At 33.3% G+C, this 23,010-nt stretch overlaps 4 protein-coding genes across 5 annotated transcripts; 3 read left to right on the top strand and 1 right to left on the bottom strand.

Annotated features, from left to right (window-relative positions):
- The first annotated feature begins 52 nt into the window (after positions 1–52).
- On the top strand, positions 53–2,386 carry LOC123711156 (MOB kinase activator-like 4). The gene is made up of 4 exons (XM_045663595.1): positions 53–248; positions 515–678; positions 1,619–1,828; positions 1,912–2,386. Exons 1-4 carry the CDS (start codon positions 195–197, stop codon positions 2,156–2,158), a joined length of 675 nt encoding a protein of 224 aa, XP_045519551.1. The 5' UTR covers positions 53–194; the 3' UTR covers positions 2,159–2,386.
- LOC123711157 (ribonuclease P protein subunit p25-like protein) lies at positions 2,376–3,613 on the bottom strand. Of its 2 annotated transcripts, none has more exons than XM_045663597.1 (5): positions 3,413–3,613; positions 3,208–3,308; positions 2,937–3,121; positions 2,752–2,871; positions 2,376–2,514 (listed from the first exon to the last, which is right to left on the bottom strand). In XM_045663597.1, exons 1-5 carry the CDS (start codon positions 3,510–3,512, stop codon positions 2,382–2,384), a joined length of 639 nt encoding a protein of 212 aa, XP_045519553.1. In that variant the 5' UTR covers positions 3,513–3,613; the 3' UTR covers positions 2,376–2,381. The 2 variants fall into 2 exon arrangements, with proteins under 2 accessions (XP_045519553.1, XP_045519554.1); XM_045663598.1 differs by having other exon boundaries at positions 3,544–3,578.
- Positions 3,614–7,593: 3,980 nt separating this feature from the next.
- LOC123710959 (integrin beta-1-A-like) lies at positions 7,594–9,384 on the top strand. Its single transcript, XM_045663303.1, has 3 exons — positions 7,594–7,880; positions 8,454–8,617; positions 9,154–9,384. The coding sequence occupies exons 1-3, from the start codon at positions 7,649–7,651 to the stop codon at positions 9,298–9,300; spliced, it is 543 nt and encodes a 180-aa protein (XP_045519259.1). The 5' UTR covers positions 7,594–7,648; the 3' UTR covers positions 9,301–9,384.
- A 5,454-nt stretch (positions 9,385–14,838) lies between these two features.
- Positions 14,839–22,963, top strand: LOC123710866 (tyrosine decarboxylase). Its single transcript, XM_045663136.1, has 10 exons — positions 14,839–15,207; positions 16,332–16,383; positions 16,585–16,655; positions 17,086–17,322; positions 20,566–21,105; positions 21,175–21,364; positions 21,696–21,760; positions 21,871–22,085; positions 22,393–22,473; positions 22,805–22,963. The coding sequence occupies exons 1-10, from the start codon at positions 14,893–14,895 to the stop codon at positions 22,908–22,910; spliced, it is 1,872 nt and encodes a 623-aa protein (XP_045519092.1). The 5' UTR covers positions 14,839–14,892; the 3' UTR covers positions 22,911–22,963.
- Positions 22,964–23,010: the final 47 nt, after the last annotated feature.

The raw sequence follows: 23,010 nt of genomic DNA, 5'->3' as shown, positions 1-23,010 counted from the left end.
TTTTATATTTACATTGCTCTGCACTCATAAGTCATAGTAATCTGTGGTACGCTTTCCGCACCCTAGAATATTTGGTTCCGCATTTGTGAATATATGATCTTAAATAATTCTTATTGTTATATATATGTTTTGTACTTTAACAAAAACATTTCTTAATATTTTTAAATAACAATTATTAGTTCATTATCCAAACAATGGCGGATGGAACGCAAATACTGAGACGCAATCGTCCTGGCTCAAAAGCAAAGGTAGGTATTGCAAGTTATGTACAAAAAGTAGATGCACTACCAATATAAATATATAGATTGTAGGGTACAATTAAAAAGAAAATATTATAATGTCCAATTAATTACCTAATGTTTTTAGACATAATTGTAATGATAAATAAAAATAAAATGCCCTTTTTATTTCTTGCAAAAGAACAAAGTAAACTTAATACTGTTTACTACATATATATTTTTAAGAAAATAAATTACACAATTTCAATTGTAATGATAAATTGTTACTATTATAGGATTTCTGTCGGTGGCCAGACCAACCTTTTGAAGAAATGGATAACACACTAGCGGTTCAACAATTGATACAACAAACCATAAGACGAGATCCTTCAAATCTGGAAGCAATATTAAAAATGCCCGAGGCTCAGGAAGAGGGTGTTTGGAAGTATGAACATTTGAGGTAAGATATAACATCTAAAGTATACCATATTAGTATTGCTATCTTAACTATAGGATAAACATTTCCATATAAATTCAGTGATAATAAGTCAAATCAAATTAATTGTGGCTTCAAAAACTAATGCATAACACATCTAGCCAACATTGTCAAGGATAACAAATTAATAGCAATTATATGTATAGTTGTATCTTATTAAGAAAGCTTTTTATTCCTATCTTGAAAAAGGCTTGACATAAAATAAAACTATTTTATTATAATTATTGCAGTGATGTTTGAAAAAGAATGTATTCTTTAAAAAAATGTGTGTTAGCCTAAGCTTAATAACTTACTCACTAGTAAGGATAACAATTTAGTTATAAAATGCTATATTTTCATTAGTTTAATTTTATTGGCTTTTGCTATAACTGCTTAGAATTCACTGAACTGTAAGTTGTGTTTGTAGTTTATACTAAACTGCTGAGAAAAAGAAAAATTCTGATATATCTTATGTTGTCCAAAAGTCATCATTAGCCTACCAACTGAATATTCCAAACTCAAAATTTATCTGAAGTTTCTAGATTCTAGAGAAACAAGACAACAATCAGAATTATTCCTTTCTTATAAGCTTGTAATCTTCACAGTAAACAACATAATTATTCATACTAATTCTCATTTTTTTTAATATCACACCAACTGCAACAGGACTGGCATTTTTATTAAAAACTTTTTAAAATCCATAAAAGCTTAAGTAGTTGTGTAGTAAATAGAAAGTCTATTGTATTAACTGCCTCATACAATAATGTTTATGAACATTGTAGTGTATATTCATTGGAATATACTGCCTAGTAGTAATACTCTTCATGTTTACCCTATAAAACAATGTTTAAATCTCTAACATATGAATATGTGCAGTTGTAATAGAGACTTATTATCAATATTCTGTATGAGATTTTACTTTCAGACAATTCTGTATGGAGTTGAATGGTTTAACTGTCAGATTGCAAAGCGAGTGTAAGCCCAACACATGCACGCAGATGACAGCTACTGAGCAATGGATATTTCTTTGTGCTGCTCATAAAACACCAAAAGAGTGTCCTGCTATAGATTACACAAGGCACACACTTGATGGTGCAGCTTGTTTATTAAATAGCAATAAGTATTTTCCAAGCAGGTAAAATGTCTTTCAATAATAAATATCTTAAGAATCATATAATATAAAATTATCTTCATAATAATTAATTATTTTATTTGCAGAGTTAGCATTAGAGACTCGTCAGTTGGAAAACTAGGTTCAGTTTGCCGCAGGGTATACAGAATATTCTCACATGCTTATTTCCATCATCGTGCCATATTTGATGCTTTTGAAAAAGAAACACATCTCTGCAAAAGGTTTACATACTTTGTGACAAAATATTCTATTATCTCTAAGGAAATATTGATTTTGCCAAAACTTGATGATGAAGTACCAATTAATCAGCCAGTTGGGGAATCCGAAGCATAAGTTGATAGTTGGCTCCAATTTTCTTTATATAACTCTTATATACCTTAGTGAAATTCAACTTTTGTAAAAGTTATGAACAAGGTTCTTTAATCAATTAGAGTATTACTACTAGTATGAAATGTAACCATAGTCAAAGTAATGCAACAAAAGGCATTCTTAAGAAATAGATGGCTAAGAAAGATTAGAAAATGTTCATCTTTTTGGAAAAATAAAATTATTTCAATTAATTATCTGTAATTTTTGTTTTACTAATATTTGTCTTATGTTTAAAAGGTTTCTTAGGTTTTTGTGCCTGAGTCTGCTTGATAAAAGACTTGTTTGTTTCCCAAAATGTTTTTCCATGTAATGTCTGGTATCTAAAAAGTTTAAAATACATTTTGTTAAAAAAATATATAATATTAACAGATAAAAATAAGCTTTTTATTATAAAACTGGACTGGGTTAGTTGCATGCATTTTTATGGAAAATATGTATTTACTTATAACAATAGAATACATTTCGAATGTTATAAGTAAATATAATATTCATTCTTATTAAGCTGATGATGAATGTGTCACACAGGGTACTTTCTATCTTTAAAAAAGTCTGCTAACCCTAGTTGCTGGGTGTCTTCTATTTCTTGTGATGACAATAAAATATGGATTACAGGAATTTGCCTCTTCACAACAATTGTTTCTAAACCATCAAGTTTAGGCTCCCAATATTCCTCTACACTGAAAAGAAAAAATATAATAGTAAAGATTATTTTATTTATTTTGGATGTTATTTCAATTGGTACCTCTTAAATGTCAGCTTTGTTACTTGATATTTCAATGAAAATTTTCGTTTTAAGATTTCAGCACATGATATCACTTTAGAAATGGCTACCCCAGCCCCACTCCAAACAACAGTGGTAGTTGTTTTATCCTCTAAAATACCTGAGGCATGTGATAGTAAATTTGTCATTTTACTGCCTCCTTTTACCTAAAAAGTTCAGAATAAATTCAAAATATACTTAACATTAATTTAGTTATATGGTGCTTATTATTATAAAAATTAATTTAGTCTACCTGCATCCATAGGAAATCAACAGGAAGGTTTGTTATTGGTATTTTGTCCCTCTCCATTTGTTCTTCTACATTCTTCCCTTTGGAATAATTTTCCATTTTGGCTGAAATAGTAATAGTATAAGAAAACCTATGTGCTCTAACAAACTAACGAATATACTGTTATCTATAAGAGCCCGTGAATAAGTTATTTGTCATATATATTTACATTGAAATAAACTTAAAGCCAGTTGTGACTGATATATATGCCTAGAATTGCACCCGGAAATCTTTTTATGAAACTTTTGGCTGTTAGTAAAGTACAGCATTCACGAATGGAAATTGGAATGAAATAAGAACCTTAATCACAACGTAAATTATAAATCAAAGAAATGGTTTTATTTATTAAACGAACTGTCAGTTGAAAGAATTTTTAACAATGCACTTATAATTTTGATTATTCTAACACAAAGTGACAATCACAACCACATACGGTGTAGGAGCACTTGTATCATCTGTAATCATCAGAATCTGTGCTCCACCATAACCACCGAAGAGTCCGTTGACAATAATAATTATATTACCTCTTAACTAGAGAGCTGGCGAGCATTTAACTATTTACATATGATTTGCTCGTATTTTACAAAATTTTCTTAAAAAGTATATACTAAAAAAATTGCTTGTGCTGCGTCTGGGGTTAATAATCAATACCATTTAGCTATGACGTAGAAAATCTATAAATTCAGGTCTCTGCATTACCACAGGAAGTAGATGTAAGAATGAAAAAAAAATAGCTCTATTAAATCATTTGCTCGTAGCTGTAATTGACATTCATTTTATTAGAACCCCATGAATACAAAAAAAAAATATTGGCACACATTTTACTTACTGACATTTACAGACTGATTAACACTTACAGTTCGTTGGAATCCGCGAATCTGAGGAAAAGTGTTACTATGACTACTTAATGCTATTATTTATGTAAAGTATTTTTGTTTTAAATTTTTTCACGTAATTAAATTTGAATCAGTAGACATATCTATTCATCGGCAAAGAAGACAGAGGGTGTAGGCCGAGAGAAAAACCCGGCGTAAAAAACTCGGTTCTCTTTAAAAAAAGAAAATCATCAAACAACACTTATTTTAAAACAAATATCGCAAATTAAATCGCTTTGTGACGAAGTGGACTAACGAAAAATCTTTATATTCATTATTTTGCGTTTAATTTACGTTAAATTGATAATATAAATATTGTTAAATGTACTGTTACGTTTTTTAGTAAATTAAATCAAGATATCGGACAATAATCAAGTATTAGTGCACTATATTCAAGAAGCTGTAATTCTAAAAGTATGTGGTTATTACTATATAATACAGACTGGGCCACGGAGGCGTATGAATTTAAAAACGCTATAGCGTTGAAACGGCGAATGGGAGCGGATCGCGGCAGGGCGGGGATCTGTTGCTCGGTTCTTGGACATTTAGTATATAGTATTTCGGGTGAACAGCGTGCGTTCTGTGTAGAAAATTATTACAAAAATGGCGATTCGTGGGTTAGGATTCGACGTTTATTTCCTTCTTACTATGGATTGCATGACTTAAAACGGTGTCCGAGTGAAAGTTTGATTAGGGCGTGGTTCAGAAAGTTCGAGGCTACCGGTTCGACCCTTATTCAGAAAACTAAGGGACCCCAAAGTACAAAACGGTTAGAAGAAACCATAAACGAAGTTGGAGCTTCCGTTTCCCGCAGCTGTCAGAATTTCACGGGTACAATTGCGCGATCTGGTTTAAAAAAATGGCGCCACATGCCATACATTAAACGAGAGTTTGTCAGCCGTAAAGGAGATGTTTGCTGGAAAACTCATTTCGCGCCGAGGTGACACCCACCTAGGAGTCCGGATTTAACCCGACTAATCTTTTTTATGTGGGGATACATGAAAAGTAGAGTACAGCAATAATCCGACCACAATTTCTTAGCTGAAGGCAGGCCACGGAGAAATGGCCGTTATTCCGCGTGCCGTGTGCGAAGGAGTTTTCGGCAATTTGAAGTCAAGATACGAAGAGTGTTTGCAGTGCGATGGTGCACATCTAGATGATGTTATTTTTAAAAAGTAAATTTCCCAAATGTTAACTTTAATTTAAAAATAATATTTTTAGGTATTACTTTTGGTTCTTCTTTTATAAATTTGTCAAAATCGCAAAACTCCGAGGCCCACCTTGTATAACCTAAATCAAATAGTAGAAGCAATACACATCAAATCATTTTTATTTCAATGCAATTTGCCTAATTAAGTCCATTACGTCGCTTTCATGTCTTTTGTTATCTTTATTTTTCTTTAATCAGTGAAAAATATAGATATTTTCACCCTTTTACAGATTTAAAGTATAAAGTAAGTTGGTTATATGTTGAACATAGCATGTTTTTATATATTTTAAATAGATATCAAATAAAATATAATTTTCGTCTTCAAAATAATGTGACAGTTACGTAACAGGAATTCTAATATGACGTAATGGAAATGAAATGTAAAGGCATGTCTAAATGGCTAGAAGAAACGGTAGAAAAACATTTCTTGGCGTGCTTTAAATTTATTGTTTTACTTACAGAAGGTAAGCGCTAACACTTGTGCGTGGTGGCTTTTGGTTCTTTATATTTTTTTTTCTTGGAGAACCAAAATCTATCTATCGTTTCTTTATTTTTCTCAAAGTATTTTCATATATAATTATTTGATTTTCTTTAGTTTTGTTTTATAAATGAGAAACTTACCTAAATTCTGAGGCGTAGCGTTAGGTGTTGTCCCAGATAAGAGACTACGATATCGTCTTGTTTTTTTTACTACTTTGTTTATGGTCTCTCCAAAGTTGCCTTTTTTTGGTAAAAACGGCTCTGAGACACCCTTTACATACAGATATTTCTTCAATATTACCATAGATGTTCTTCACGACTAAAAACTGTCTAAAGATGAACCTGGTGTCTACAACGGCACTGACGAACTATGGAAAATTCCAACCGCAAACTTATACCTAAGTAACACTGAAAATGTTTAGAAAATGACGGCTTAAAAACGACTTAATGTAGAAAGATGCCAATACTTTTATTGTTTTTCGAAGTTATCTCTGTTTCTCTCTACGCATCGTCTCTTTCGATGGAACCACTGAGAAAAACAGTGGGCGCATTCTTACTTTAGGGTTTCTTCTATGGCATTTTAGTACGCTTTCACCGCATCTTCAGGGCTCGTAAAGCAAATACCTCGAATTTTATCATTAGTTCTTGGGAATAAATGAAAGTCGCAGGGCGCCAGGTCAGGACTGTATGGCGGATGACTCATTATCTCGAAACCTGCCATAGTCAAATATTCCACAGTCTATTTTGCGGAGTGCGCTGAAGCGTTGTCGTGGTGAAGGGGGATCCTGCTTCGAGGGCGCTGATGTCGATTTTTTTACAAGACAACAGGCAAACAGCGATTAACCTATCAGTTTGCAGTAACTGTCCTTCCATCTTCTAGCATAACTGTCGCGAAATTACCTTTCCGACCAAAGAATGGGGCAACAATCTCTTTTCTTGACTTCTTCCTTTCTTACCTACCTTAGTTGGCCGATCCTCGAAAGGAAACATCCACTGAGTCTTTTTTGGTTTCGGGTTCGTAGCAATATATCCAGCTTTCATCACCTGTGACGATGTCAAATACAGCATTTGAGTCACCGCCGTTGAACTTATATAACATTTGGCGAAACAATTCCATGCGAAGGTATTTCTGGTCGTCGGTTAAAGTACGGGGAATCCATCTGGTACAGAGCTTCCTGACGCCTAAATGTTCGTATAATATTTTTTTACTTAACTCATACCAATACCTAGGCTTGCCTGTATCTTCTGATAGGTCACTCTCTTCTCTTCCAATATCATGCGTCGCACAGCACTGATGTTATCTTCAGTAGTCGCCGTTACCTTACTCACACGGATCATCATTGAGATTGCTAAGTCCACGCTTAAGCTCGTTAAACCAATTGTAAATAGTGGCACAAGATGGGGCTTCATTAAGAAATGCTAATCGCAGCCTATGATAGGTTTGTTGTTGAGTAAGCCCACAATGAAATTCATAATAAATCATCGAGGGAAAATGTTCTCGCGTTAGGTTAATTTTCACGTGTAATAAGAGTTTTAGATTTGCCGCCAATGCACAAAAACAAATGACAAATGAATGCAATATACTACATTAGATTACCAGAGTTCTTAAAATTGAAATTCAAAAAATGTTTTCATTAGCAATGTTTCTAAACATTTTCAGTGTTACCCACGTAAAACAGCTAAGTAGGTACTTACTATCAATTATATATTTTTATAACTAGGCCCAATGTACATATGATCTAAATATTTACGTAAAGTTCAGTACAAAGGTTATCAGAGTAAATTACGCTATATGACATACTAAGTTATCTTGCGGAACCAGTGTTTTAGCAACTTCAAAATGAACATGCACTTTAGTTTGGTGTTTATGACTTTGTTAATTGTGTCAATAAATGCGTATAAAATAGCAAGCTTAGACGAGTCTTGGATATGTAGAATTAAAAAGACATGCGTGGACTGCTTACAGCTGGGACATTGTTCTTGGTGCCGCATAAAGAGCGTTTGTTTCTCTGAAAGAACAAACCCTGCGGAACAATTTTGTAATGAAACAGTGAGAACACATAATTATGAAAGTAAGTAATCCGTCGCAAAGAAGTTAAAGAACATAATTATGGAGTAGTATATAACAGCAGTATTGATAGATAGCTGAAAATGATTATATCACGCTTAGGCTGATTGGGTCGCATCTGGTGCAGCTAGTACATTAAAAACATTATATGTATTCAGATTAAAAACAAAGACAATGTAATAATAAAGCAATACTGTAGGCAATGTGTATTCAAGGAAACAACTATGTCGTGCGATTCGTGATTATTTGCCGTAAATAATCGAAAAAAAAATCTTGCATACCTTTATTAATAGGTTAAATTTGGAAATCGCACTCGAGGGCTGTCTGGTGTGGTAACGGTATTAAAATTTACTGTAAAACAGATTAATTTAGTTCCTTTGAATAAACGTTAAATGAAAATAAAAAAAATAAAAATGTTTATTGTGTCTCAAATTTTACATAAAATACATGAGTTGAGCCCCCTTAACTAGTCAGAGTCACTTGTGTTGGGGTAGATCAATGGAATTTATATAACTTGTCAATATTATAATATTTAACGATATTGCGTGTGTTTATAAAAGTATTCGCTATTTGACAGTGAGTTTATACGAAAATACAAGATGTGCTTGCGAAGATACAGAAATGGAAAATAACTGTCGTCCAGAAGGCATGACAGAGGGACCTGAATGCCATGCCAGAGGGAAATGCGTGTGCGGAAAATGTTTTTGCAATGCGAATCCCGATCCTGAGAATCCAAGCAAGGTAACTCTTTTCAAATAAAATAAAAATCTCGCACGTCAATTAAAAACAAAATGATTGATGGCATGCTGTAATTGTTGTCTTCACTTACATTATAGCAAGAGCAACACACAAACATAGTTGTACGGATCCTAAGTCAACAGGATGCTTTAATGCATGATACTATTTACCACTAACGCATAACAAAATAATAAATTATTAATGGTTAATTGCTTAAAATGCTCTGAATATAAATTCTTAAGAGAGTGCTCGCGTTGGGCTATACTTTCGGGCCGTAACTCCGAAGATTTACGTAATCGCCACGCTTATAAAACTAAGAAAGCCTGCGTACAATAGTAGATCATTGTAACACGTAGAGATGTTGATGACATAGAAAATTGATTTTATTTAATAATTAAGAAAATAGACGCAGAAATGTGTCTGCCATGTCTGGAGTGGCTACAGGTTGTGATACAATGTGTGAATACGTAGTTAGAACTTTAAACTTTCTAGATTTTTATAATATCACTGTAGAACTAATCGTTAATAATCAACTGCAGGTAATAATTGGTGATCATTGCGAATACGATAACTTCTCCTGTGATGGGCCAAAATGTAATGAGGGACCCTATTCCATAAATGAACTGCACATTTACGCGGAGGAAAACGCTGATGTCTCTGAAGTAGAGCAACCTCTAGAAGAGTAAAAATTATCATGATAATATACATATAGAATAGAAATAATATTGTGTATAATTTGTAGTTTAATAATTCATAAATAAATATAAATAATAGCATTTCTTTTTCTAAATTTATATTATTTTCAGCACAGCGGTCTTCCATAGTATAGACCAATTTACGCATCAATGTTGATACGTATTCGGAAAAATATTCTTATAAAGTAGGAATTAAAATTATGTCATTTAATTAACCTTATTAAAAAATGTACCTGCATAGTATTGTTATGGTTATGGTTTGTGGACTCAGTTTCCGCACTTAGACTCTCAATAGGTCCGTTGTGCGTAAAGTCCTGGCATACTAAGCCAGCCTAACTCCTTAGAAAAGCATAGAAGCTTCCTGGATACTCCGCAGGTTCACGGAGTGACCTCACTGTTCCAAGGAATTCTGCACGTTGTTTAGCCACAGCCTCGCATTCCAGGACTCCGTGGGTGACTGGTACCTCTCCGCTGAAACAGCCACTGTACAGGGGGCTTTCTGTCGCGCCTAGGACAAAAAGATGTTTGTTAAGGAGATACATGTATAGTAATAGATAAGTAATTGTAAAAAATCTTGGCAGACTTCGGTGGACAATCAGCAATTCAACTTTTCATTATTTATATTCTAACAGTTTTAATGCATGCTATATATGTTATATATTGCCCTCTCTAACTTAGTAAGAGCTAATAGTAGACTAATATAAATCGTGGAGTACTGAGTACGACTCCTGACGATACCTCAATTGTTCTATAAAACCGAATCTGATCACCTACTTTCTTTTCAATAAGAAAAAAATGTCTAACTATCTTATAAAAAAATATATATTTAAATCATATAAAAAGGTTATGAATGCGGCAAACAAGCCGCATCTCAATTAAGAAATTGATATGAGTCGGGCGTCTGTCGGAGATAGCTCATCGGTTTCGAGTACCGCCCGTTATGGTTCCGAGAAATTAGATTTCAACAAGCCCATTTTCTTTTCCAGAAGGTATTCATGTCATTATAAAGAGGGCGAACGGTTTATGAAAAATATTTCGAAATTAGAATATTATCAGGCAATATTTTGACTTTTAACCTTGAATTAGAGAAAGGAATAAATTTTTTGTTCGGTTTTGTTTATAGAGGAAGATCGAAAAGAAACAAAACAATAAAATGAACTGCATTGATCATGCATCGAATCAAACAGATATACTATAGAATATATAAAATAGCAAAAAAGATAGACAATAGTCGAATGGCTTTCGCACTTCCAAATCCAATCTGAATTTTACTCCTAAGTGAAATCGTATCTAAAAAATCTGTTGCATTCCGAAATAACCCTAAATATTGATATTGATACTTTCTACATCCGTAGCCCTGTCGTCGCAAGGAATTATGCAGTACAACAGTCAGAATTGTAGTTATGTTTTTAGCTTTTGTAAGCTTTGCGATTGTAGATTAATATTGAAAACCACTAAGCCTGTAAAGGACGTTTGTAAAGGTAATCTGTGTCAAGAATATTATATTAAGAACAAGAAATTCGTCTTTATAATCCTTGTGAAGGTAAGGCTTGAACGGGATTTTAGAGACCTTAAGTTTTCGCGGTGAAATTCACGTAGGGTATTTAAGCTTATTTAACAGACAACTTATAGTATTAGGAATAAAGGACAGAAATATTCGAACCTCAAGAGCTAGGAGACTATGCCCTCGTGATGAATATAAAATATACGAGTATTATTTACTCTAAAGGCTATTTATCGAGACATTAATCAGCATTGGCTATCATCATAAAGAGGAAATATTTATTTTTTAATGTATAATTTCATCGTAAATTGTTATTAAATTGATATTTCATGAAAAGTCTGTAAAATCACATCAGAATTTAAAAAAAAATGTTGTTAATTTATTCCTAATCTTAATATCTAGTCATTTCATACGTTTAAATATTTCTTATCGCATTATAAAAACTGACGCGCGAAAAAATACTAGAGACTTTTCCAGTAGAGGGCGCTGTTTGTTTAGCTTCCCCGTTACAAACATTTGGCGCCCTGTGTCCTGACAAGGACTTGGTTTGTGATTTTGAAGAATTTGACAGAAATCTTTCCAATTGAATTGCGTTAGGCTTGCTGGATGAATTTTATTGTCACACATAATTTTATTATATTATGAATAAAAATGAGATCTATATTTTTTTTATTTTTACGTAATGATATTGTCAAATACTTATTGTTTTTTGTTAATTTATTAAGTTTCATAGAGAACTTTATTTTCCTAAACAAGTTTCCTCAATATGGGTGGTAATGATAACGAATGTATTAAATTGTATTGCTATTATAAATAAAGGTGCGTGCCAAATTTCAGATGAATCTTGACTTGAATCAGTCCAATTGCACCATTTTCACGAAATTACACATCTGTCTCTTTCACCACATCAGAAAGAGACGAAGGGTCCGAGTTGGACCATTTGGATTTATCTGGCTAATAGATAGTTTTATATACCTTTTTAGTACATACCAATATGGAACATTTCGCTATGCTATACCTGAGGCTGTTCGGTTTTTCGGAATGAAAACTTTTTTATGTTTTTCTGTGAATTTTTCTCTATATAAACCTCAGAGTTCCAGTAATCAGTTTTTAATTAACAAATAAAACATAGGGGTCGATCGCAAAGGGCTGTATGTATTTTAATATGATGTATCAAAAAAAAATCTAATTAGGAAGAGGTTAATTACAAACACCGCGCCGTGACATGAGAATTTTATATATTAGATTGTAAAGGCAACGTTGTAAAGGGTAATCTCTGCATCTACTGAACCGATTTTCACAGAGATTTATAAATGAGTTCTATTAAGAAGTCATGGAGCTTGATAAGGGCTACAAACTTTTATATTATGTAAAAACAAGTCAATCGGTTTGTCAGTTTGCGATAAAACCAGAAACTTCACGGAATATATTGCAGTTCTCACTAATGATTTATAAGCAAGGTTTAGGTATGTATATTTTTTTTATAATTCAAGGTTTCGGTCACGGTTGCCCTCCGCTAGTGTTTAATATTATTCAGACAAGTTATACAGGAGTTAAGATATCTCAACTCGTGAGATATTACAGAAAACTTTATTAATAGATTAAACTTTTTAACTTAGGACGAAATTTAACTAGAGCTTAGTGCTATGAGTGATGTGAATGATTACTTGTTGGTGTTGTTATTCTTTAATGGAAACTCGCTTGGCCTTAAGGGTCTTTATAACTCAGCCCGGGCTGTTTTGGCGTAGCTCGGACCTGGGCTTGGACCGTCGAGGGGTGGTCAATCGGCTGAAGGGCAGGACGGGAGCTCACTTGAGTGAGCGAAGTCCGAAGTGATGATTATGATTACGTGAAGACGGTCACGGTCTTCTGTTTATATAGTAAAGGTGCGTCTACGGGGAGGGATGCCGGAGGTCGCTGGTGTCATTGTAACAATGCTCCATTAACGAAACACTATTATTCGTAAAGGCTTACCATCAAGTTGTTTACCTTTATGGGAGGTATCGGGATTCACATAAGATCATTGTTCGTTTTAAAAAGAACTGTCGTGACTTGGGTGGCTTCACTCACGCGTGAAATGTAGGCATAACAAATGTAACAGTAATGTGATCAACAGTAAGTTGAATTATTGGATAATTCGAAACGAAAGCGTGATACGACTTTCAAGCGAATGAGATGTCAATGAAGCCGGTCCCTTGATGTATATTGCACAATAGAGAGATCTCACATAATAATATGGCATTGGTATTCAGAGGCGGGGAAGAATGTGCGTTCCAGCGGGGCGACTACTTGGCGTTCTTCATCGACACCCCGAACACCCCGCACAATGCCACCCCTGTCTATATATGTTATTACTCAGTTTGTTTTATAAATTTTCCTTTATCACTGCCGGGGTAAATTAACAAGGAATTAACAATAAATTGTAGATATTGGGACAATATTATAATTTTGCTTACTTTATTTTGGTGATTGTAGATCTTATTTATTGTTGTAAATGTTATATGGGAGAAAATAAATAAATATTTTTTTTTAGAAAATCTCTAAAAAAATTCTTACATGTTGCAGCCTATGTAGGTCTTTTATTATGTTATGATTAACATTTTAATTTACGTTTGAGTATTCAGAAAATGTAATCTTAAAATAATTGCAAAATTTACTTACATTTCGCATCGTGACTGTTGATCTACAATTGTATTGCTTACGGATGTAAAAAAAAGTATAGAATTTTAAAATTAATTTTCTGAACCACGGAGGTGTAATTAACGATGAAACATAGTTGCATAGTCATTTAACCGACTCCAGAAAAGGAGTATCGGAGTATATAGTAGTATATAGTAAATTTAATATGTAATAAGTAATGTGTTTCGGATTTTTAGTTCAAAACTAAATTATATCCATATTCCAATTGAGGAAAGAGTGTTTTATCAAATGTATTTATAAGTATTTATTAGGAATTAATAATAATTTAAAATCTTACAGATACACATAATATATCCACATATTATATTTAAACGAAAAGACTTAGACAATTTTATTTATTATTTATTAATTTCTTTATACTTTGTTACCATAATATACATATTTATACAAACAAAAAACAAAAAGTAAGTAGGTTACTTAAGTTATTAGGCAACAGGCGGCCTTATCGCTAACAAGCGATTTCTTCCAGGCAACCCTGGGCGAATAAAAAAAGAAACACCTACAGAGGGTAAAGTACAAGAAGTGCATAAATAAATAACAAAAAAAAAATTCATTAGCCAAATACAAAGGCAAAACAGATTACATTGTTAAACAAAATACAAAAACAGAAAAATCTCAATTATCTACTTAAATAGATAAAAAAACAAAACTTAATCTGAAATTAAATAAATTTAAAACAGACAAACATACATACCTACAACATATAAACCAATTTCAAAAATATCACGTTCATACAGGAAACTAATACACATACCTTTTTCGAAGTAGATTAAAAAATTACAATTAGATAGATGTCTATGAAAAGGTACGACATTAGTAGGAAGAGTCGAGACTTGCATTTGTTTCTCATACTTAATATGTATTTTGTTTTTGTAAAATCTTTCAGCTTCACCGCTGTTGCAAGCTTTTTAATTTAAATAAAATTAAACCCCTAAAGGGTGAATGTAATTAAGAAATTAGGAATATTCATTAACGTTAGTGGTTTTCTATAATTGATTTTAAATGATAGCAAATAAAGTAGCAATAAATGTAGCCAATTCAGGAATCAGCTGCTTTAGTAGAACGTATGAATTAATTAGGAATCAATGTAAATATTTTAATTAAAAAAAAACTAAATAAATGAATACACATTTCCGCATTCATATAAAACGTTTAATAAATTCATTTGTTTATTTTAAACATCCCGCATGAATTTTAAATTTCAGCTATATTTTATTCTCTAGAATCGTCAGTGGTTGACCGCGCATTGTCGCCCCCGCGTCATATACTATAAGCTATATTAGATCCTTGAGAGCCGCGTAAAGTCTTCGAGTCAGTCACTAGACGCCGCGTCGGTTACACCACTACCTCTTCCGATATAACTGAAAGTACATAGAAAGATGGACACCGAAGAGTTCCGTGTTAGGGGCAAAGAGATGGTGGATTACATTTGCACGTACATGAGTACTTTAAGCTCGAGGCGAGTGTCTCCATCCGTCGAACCTGGCTACCTTCGCGCTGCGTTGCCCTCCGAGGCACCAGAGCATCCGGAGGACTGGGATGACGTTATGAAGGATGTAGAGAATAAGATAATGCCCGGTGTGACACATTGGCAGCATCCACAGTTTCACGCTTATTTTCCGGCGGGCAACGCTTATCCTTCTATTCTTGGTGATATGCTTTCTGCTGGTATAGGGTGTATCGGATTTTCATGGGTAAGTAATATCGATACCTTATGGCATGTATAATGTAAAATGCACAGACATAGTAGAATATATATATCGAATTAGGGGTTTTTGTGTGCTAGAATGATACTTCCATTCTATGGTATTATAATTATGAGACTTAACAAACTCCTTATTTAAAACAACACATTGTAGATGTCCTAGTTTCGAGTCCCAAATGTAATTAGTTACAGTTATATAGACTTTCGGAAGGAAGTTATCAGTTAGAAATTTGTACGAGAAGATTTGTGAATAGATTTTGAAACTAAATAATTGTAAAGAAATTTTAATGAAGTAAATTCAAAGGACGATAGTAAATGTATTTTACATATTAAATAAAAGTTTAAATTAAATAGATAACTTTCAGAACGTCAATTGAAATGTGTGCGAATATGCACAACTTATTGATTAGAATGTAATTATTTACAAGAAGGGCTGGGTATATTGATTATTGTTTATTTAGGTCATGTACAATTGAAATGTATATTTTTTATCAAGTAACAAAAGTATAGTCTAATAGTTACTGACTGCGACTTCGAGCTTATAAAATTTCTTTAAAAGCCTTTTCAGAAAACATTTTTTTTTGTTTCGATATTCACACGATAAAGGACATCAGCCGATTCGACTTAGGGTCCTAAAAGAAAAGAGTGTAACAATAACGGGCAACGCACTAACAAGCCAAGGTACCACTTAACATCAGGTCGAACCTCCTGGTCGTTTGCCCCCTGTTCTAAAAAAAACATCATTCAAGAATCTTGCTCTATGTTGATGAATCATTCAGGACAGATAAAACTACTGAACAGATGTATGTAGTATGATCTAGTATGATATGCGAGGTTTAAATGAAAATTGACTTGACTAAAAGTAATTTTGCTATACACGAAAACTGCGGTCGAAGTCTGGTTAGTTGTTGCAGTTTTTATTTTACGAAAAAATATATGAAATTTGAATCAATTTTATTCGGGGTTTGCTAGAAAACATCACATCCGATTTCTATATTCAATATACAGAATAAGAAATATTGTTGGCAGCGCTATAGATATACGTCTCGTAATAATTACGAATGGCTATAGACTCGATGTACCTAACAAAAGTGAATTTCAACGTTTTTTTAGGCTGCAAGTCCTGCTTGTACTGAATTGGAAATCATCATGTTGGATTGGATGGGTGAGTATTACGATTTAAAGACTTTTACTATTAATAAATAAAGGACATTAGTATTTCATAAAGGTTTATGATATTTATAATTCTCAGCACTAAGTCTAGAATATCTATTCGTAATGGAAGTTGAACTTTATTTCACTACCATAGTATTCTTCATTATAAATTCTAGGTTTATAACATAAAGTATAATTTTCTGTTCATTAGGAAAAGCTATTGGCTTGCCTCCGGCATTCTTAGCTCTTGAGGAGGGCAGCAAAGGTGGTGGTGTAATAGAGGCAAGTTAATTTCCTTTTACATTTTCATAAAAATTATTCGGTGTTTGTAATATTAAATATGAGATTGTTTTAATACACTCATTTGATTTTGTTTAATGATGTTTACGATGTTGTAAAACAACTTTATCGGTAAAATGATATATATACTCACGTACATTTAATAGTCTATAGTATGTTGTAGTATGTAGTGTACGCCTATGGAGTGTCTCCTAAAATATTAGAAAAATAATTTTATTCAACATCTCTAGTTACTTATTACTAAAATTACATTCGATAAAGGTCGCTACCTACAAATTTTGAAACAAAAGTTAACATGAATAATCAATATATTTCAATAAAATAACTAGTTTCGTTGCATTAATCCAACTCTAACGTCGCCCTGTCTTATAACTTGGAGTTTAAAATTGATTAATGAATTTAACCTCAACAGGGTTCAGCGAGTGAGAGTGTTCTAGTGTCAATGCTTGCCGCCCGCGCTGCGGCTATCAAGCGACTCAAGCACCAATTCCCAACGGTCGACGAGGGACTTCTGCTGTCCAAGCTAATAGCCTATTGTTCTAAAGAGGCCCATTCATGTGTCGAAAAGGCAGCTATGATTTGCTTTGTCAAGTTGCGGATTTTACAGCCCGACGATCATGGATCTTTGAGAGGCGAGACTTTGAAGGAGGTATTATTTTTCCATTAATATGCTGGTTCTAGTATTATAAGCTTAATGATTAATATGGCATATAACTCTGGCGAAACAGAATCTATAAAATATAATTAAATTAAAATGTTTGACCGACGCTGACGATTGAGGTTACGCCGTTTTCAAATCAAAAGATTTATTAACAAGTTCGGTTGTAAGATTGAAAATAATTTATAGATGTAGTTTACATATTTTTAAATTTTACATGTTGTCTGTGGTCTTTCAAGTGTTACCTATTGTCGATACAACTGTCAAACCACAATATAAAAATCAAATTAATCAGTCGATTTAGAACAAAATATATGAAGTGATGGAAAGTTGTGCAGGGGCAGTAAAGTATAATTATCTCGTACTATAATTTATCATTAAACTGCGATAATTAATTTATTAATTAATTAAAATTAAAATCTAGCCTTAGTACTTAGTAAGTGTTTATGTTTCGTTTGCAGTTAACTATTTAACATTCAGGTTAATGTCCCCAAACTTTTATCAACATTTAAATTTCGTGATCTAGATAACCCAGGCATCTCATGATTCCATTTGTCTCTCCGTTCCGAAGAACGCGTTTTGGTCAAAGCTCACCGATATCCAGATTAAGCATTCTGATAAACGAGCTAGCTCTGGACATCCATAGTTGCTCCCCTCACACTTTAAAATCGATTTTCGTTTAGTTTTGTCATTATTTTTATTATTCATTTATTACTTCGTTGCATTCCAATATAAAAATTGAACAAAATTAAAATAAAAGGAGGGCAACTGGCGGCCTTATCCTGTGAGAAAAGAAAACGTATTAAATTAGATAAAAATGAAAAAAGAAATGCATATACATATTACATATAGTTATTAAGACGAAACTAAACAGGAAAAAAAACAAACTACACAAAAAAAGGATACATGAAAATTAAAAATCCACATGAATTACGGTAATTTAAGATCAGTCTACGTCAGTTAGTTAAGAAAGTTACGGATACGATGTGGACAGGTAATGTTTGTACAGAAGAAATTCAAATAATAATTGTTTTGTTTAATATTTGTATTGTTCTTGCATAACATTATCTGCTCGTGTATGTCATGTTTGTCTATAAGTGCTTGACACATTAAAAAATTGATATTGTGGTTCTTTTAACAATGTCTTAGTGTGCCGAGCGTGAGCAAGCTTTTATCATTAGAAGACAAAAAGATGTTGCCTTCACCATAAATTACAATCTATTTAAATTACTTTAATTGTGTTTAGTTCTGCACAAGTACCTATCCTGTAGTTATTGGAGCTAGTGAGCTATTTGTTTACAATTGTATATTTTAACTTATTACAGTAAAAAAGCCTACGTTAATCACAGAATTTTTAATTGAAATAGATAGCGATTTACCAAGGAAGTCAGTAGGTCATAGCGAGCCGAATAATTGGTGGTAATTGAAAAGTTCCCGGCGTTTTCGCCGAGACATGGCCGCGCACTTAATGGCTGGTTTCAAATTCCTGAAATACTGAGGGTTAAGCCGACTTATTAATAAACACATTATCACAAAGACTATGTGTTTAGCCAATAGTATATATTAGATTATCTTGCCTTCTTGAAGTGTTTTGTTTTTTATCTTGTCATTAACTTTTTTGTTCTCGCAATTTAGGAATGAATACTAACTTTATTTTGCACTGATGACGAAGCGTATTTTAAGGCTAAAGTCAAATCGTATTATAAAAATGGTGTCATTATATAACGTTATGTTGTATTGTTCTCGAAGGCGAATAATAAAATAATAATTGAATTATATATTAATCGTATAATAGGATTAATTACATTAATAATAATAACCTTACCTAGTCCAGCCATAAGTTATAACAAATAAAAATGATTTTTTTTATTGAAATAAAAATATAATTTTATTAAAATTTATATATTCATATTTATTAAATAAAGTCTCAGAAAAAATGTCTATTCGAAATGGCCACGCTTGGCTTTTATACAGGCCTTTAACGTGTTAGACCACGTATCTATGGATTTACGCAGTTTACGGGAAATTTCAATAATGTTACGCACTGACAGAAGTTTTTACTTCTTTTTCACAAAAATTTAGTTTTGTGACTCCTTGATAGGACCCGCCCCAGCAAACCTTCTTTAGAACTGTGAGCGTACACTTTATCACTTACTTATATTAGTATTCTTTGATCGTGAAATTTTTTTCAACGGTAAAGAGGATATTTCTGTATTTCATCTGCGTATCGTGACAGAAGGCGATCTGATCGATCCACTTTCTTTAATTGTAAATATTGATTTAGGGCATGTCGTGTATATCGACGATAAGCACCGAGCTTGAGGTCTTGTTCTATAATACGCCACGGATTCCTAGCGGGAATTTTCATTTCTCGCGATAAGATTTTTGGCTTCCTAATGACGTTTCGACGAATTCTAGCTTGAACAGCATCAACAGACTTTGTAGTTCTAACAGCACGCGGCTGCCCCGATAATTCTGGTCTTCGACAGACGAAGTTGTTGTTTCTCTGTTCGTACTATACGATATACGAACTTACGGCTGATACCAAGCTTTTAAAGTGTCTAGAATGACCTACGGCTCCATACCCAAGGCGATCACTGCAATCCTATTTTCATTATCATCCCATTCCATTTATAAATAGAAAATTACAACAAATTTAAAAAGTTTGGTCCATGTGGCTCAAAACTTAGCGATTAAAAAGAGTGGCGGAAAGTTTTTTGCCAGTTCTACTTGCCCACTCGACAACCTTGACTTGCGAACTGGTAGTAAATGTAAATTTACAATTAATTTAACTTCTTTTCTGAAGATCACAAGTTTACTGGTTTACTTATATGAATAAAATTATGTTGAGTTTCAGTTTGAGTTACCAACATTTAACACTGGCGCATTCGCTGTATTGCGATACTTATTCGTTCAGCCAGGGAAGCATTAGCTCTGGGGTCACCGGTACTATCTACCAGGCGCCAACTTAAATATTTAGGAAACAAAATTGAAGTTCACGCTCAAAAAACGCGTATCACTTATAAAGTGTTTTGAGGTATAAAACGCGTTGAATAATCACAATTCAACTTACACTTACTAGTAATTAAATAATCATATCAATATTCTATAAGAAAAAAAGATGTTTGCTATCTTAGCCTACGAACTTTTCAGCCCACCTAATTTGAACGATTTTAATTGCAATGCTGTGTAAAAATGATTAATTAATAAATAATGTTTTTAATTTGACCTCAGTCAATGGAAGAAGACGAACAAGCCGGCTTAGTTCCATTCTTCGTCAGCACAACGTTGGGTACAACATCCGGCTGCTCATTTGACAAGCTTCCTGAAATCGGGCTCGTTGTTCGGAAATACCCATCGGTTTGGCTGCATGTTGATGCAGCGTACGCTGGAGGTGCCTTCCTCTGCCCTGAACATAAATATCACCTTGCGGGAGTGGAATACGCTGATTCATTTAATACGAACCCAAACAAATTTATGTTAACGAGCTTTGATTGCTCACTTCTGTGGGTCACCAACAGATACCTTTTAACATCGGCTCTGGTAGTAGATCCGCTATACCTGCAACATTGCTACGACCACACGGCTATCGATTACCGCCACTGGGGTGTTGCCCTTAGTAGGAGATTTAGATCCCTCAAATTGTGGTTTATGCTTAGAAGCTATGGTATCAGCGGCCTACAAAAGTACGTACGACGCCATTGCGAACTCGCAAAATACTTTGAAAATCTTGTCAAGAAAGACGAAAGATTTGAAGTCTGCAATGATGTGAAGGTAAACTAATAATTTCATACAAGATTAGGTTATAAAATTTCATATATTACATTTATTCGTGTATTACAGTTAGGTTTAGTCTGCTTCCGACTTATTTGTGGCCCGGATGAGACTCCGAAACAAAAAGATGACTTGAACAAGAAATTATTGACTAATATAAATGCATCTGGAAAAATCCATATGGTCCCTGCGTATGTTCAAGATAAATATGTGATCAGATTTTGTGTAGTCAGTCAACATGCCACTCGCGAGGATATAGGTATGTATTGTGAATTACGTGCCGTTATACTTATACTAAAGTAATTGATCGATATATTAGCAGAAGAACAATGTAAACCATTCTGCCCATCATATCTATATTTGAGAAATCAAACTCGACACTCATTGATTTTTGTCTTTTGCGTTATGGGAATCAATAAATCCATACTTACTTCATCCATAAATACTGCACCAGTACCTATCGGTCATCTGTTGTTACGCATCAATGTCATGCCAATGTCAAGAACGTAAAACGTTCCTGCCGTTTTACATCTTAAATCAAAAACAATTAATTAATCAGTCTTGTTTTGTTTCCTTATGTATTTCCTCAGAAACCGCATGGGATGTCATAACTGACTTTGCTACTGAACTACTGGAAGGACCGGACAAAGAAAGGGTAACCATATTTTTTTCTATAATACGGATTTATGCAAAATAATCTGTGTAGAATTTAATACAAAAATATCCGTAGTTATATAGTAGGTTAATATGTTTGATGTTTTATAGGATTTAAACGTCGAGCGCGCACGTCGCAATCGCGCTGCATTAGCACACAAGCGTTCCTTTTTCGTACGGATGGTTAGCGATCCGAAGATCTATAATCCTGCGATTAACAAAACACCACCTCCGGTGCCAACTACACCTTTAACTCCGCCCCCGATGGTTCCGATTACACCAGACACGCCATCTGAAGCAGAATCGGAGCTCGTGCCATCTACACCGTAAATATTATTACGTATTTCTTTAACACATTATAAGAAATTCATTGCTCACTTGTGTGGGTCAGTCAAGTACATAAATTATTCAGAAATATGTGTTTATATATATATTGAAATGCGTATTACATATTATAATAAATATTTTTTTAGAGGAATAAAACGCGTTAAATAATCGCAATTTAAAAAATATATAAGTACTTATTTAATTCTATCATGTATTTTTAAATTTATCGTTCCTATAAAACTGTATGTTGCCGAAGTTGTATTGATTCAAAACCCTAACTTGTATTGATTGAACTGATATTTATAGGAAGCAGTCATCCTGGATTAGTTGGCCTTTGGCATTCTTCTTCCAAAGCGTTGATCATGATGCTAACGACTTGCCCCTCAGGTGAGAACAATTATCAATTGTCAGTTAATTGTCCATTTGAATTCCATTTCCTTAAAACGACAGTCGGGTAAGTTCCGAAAACAAATGAATGAAAAATAATGCGATATGACTAATATAGGTACTCGTATTTCCTTAAATGTAAGTATAATCTTAATTCTATAAACAAAAGTGTTAACTATTTAAGTCATATTAAATTAACGCAGTAACAGTTACGGGTTTGACGGGTATTCAATTCCACATCTTCAAATTATATTTATTCAATCCTTATTTATTTAGACGAGGTCAAAAGTTTAATTTAACCTTAGCTAGTAAAATATATTTCCTTTATTAGATTCCGGCACTTGGACACGATGGTGCGTTTGAAGAGCCCTAACCACGGCCGTCGCGGATCCTCCCCCGGAGCTTCACCTGAACGCCGCGCCCACTCACCCCATTAACCCTACCGAAATTATGCATTCCCCACTTAACTAATACAATACTTCGAGCATTATTACTGTGTTTTAATTTAAAAAATATCTTTTACCTTTTTCATAAATT

The sequence above is a fragment of the Pieris brassicae genome, chromosome 6 (genome assembly GCF_905147105.1).
Source record: "Pieris brassicae chromosome 6, ilPieBrab1.1, whole genome shotgun sequence".
In the NCBI taxonomy this organism is placed as follows: Eukaryota; Metazoa; Arthropoda; class Insecta; order Lepidoptera; family Pieridae; genus Pieris; species Pieris brassicae.
This window is presented reverse-complemented; position numbering and strand designations above follow the sequence as displayed.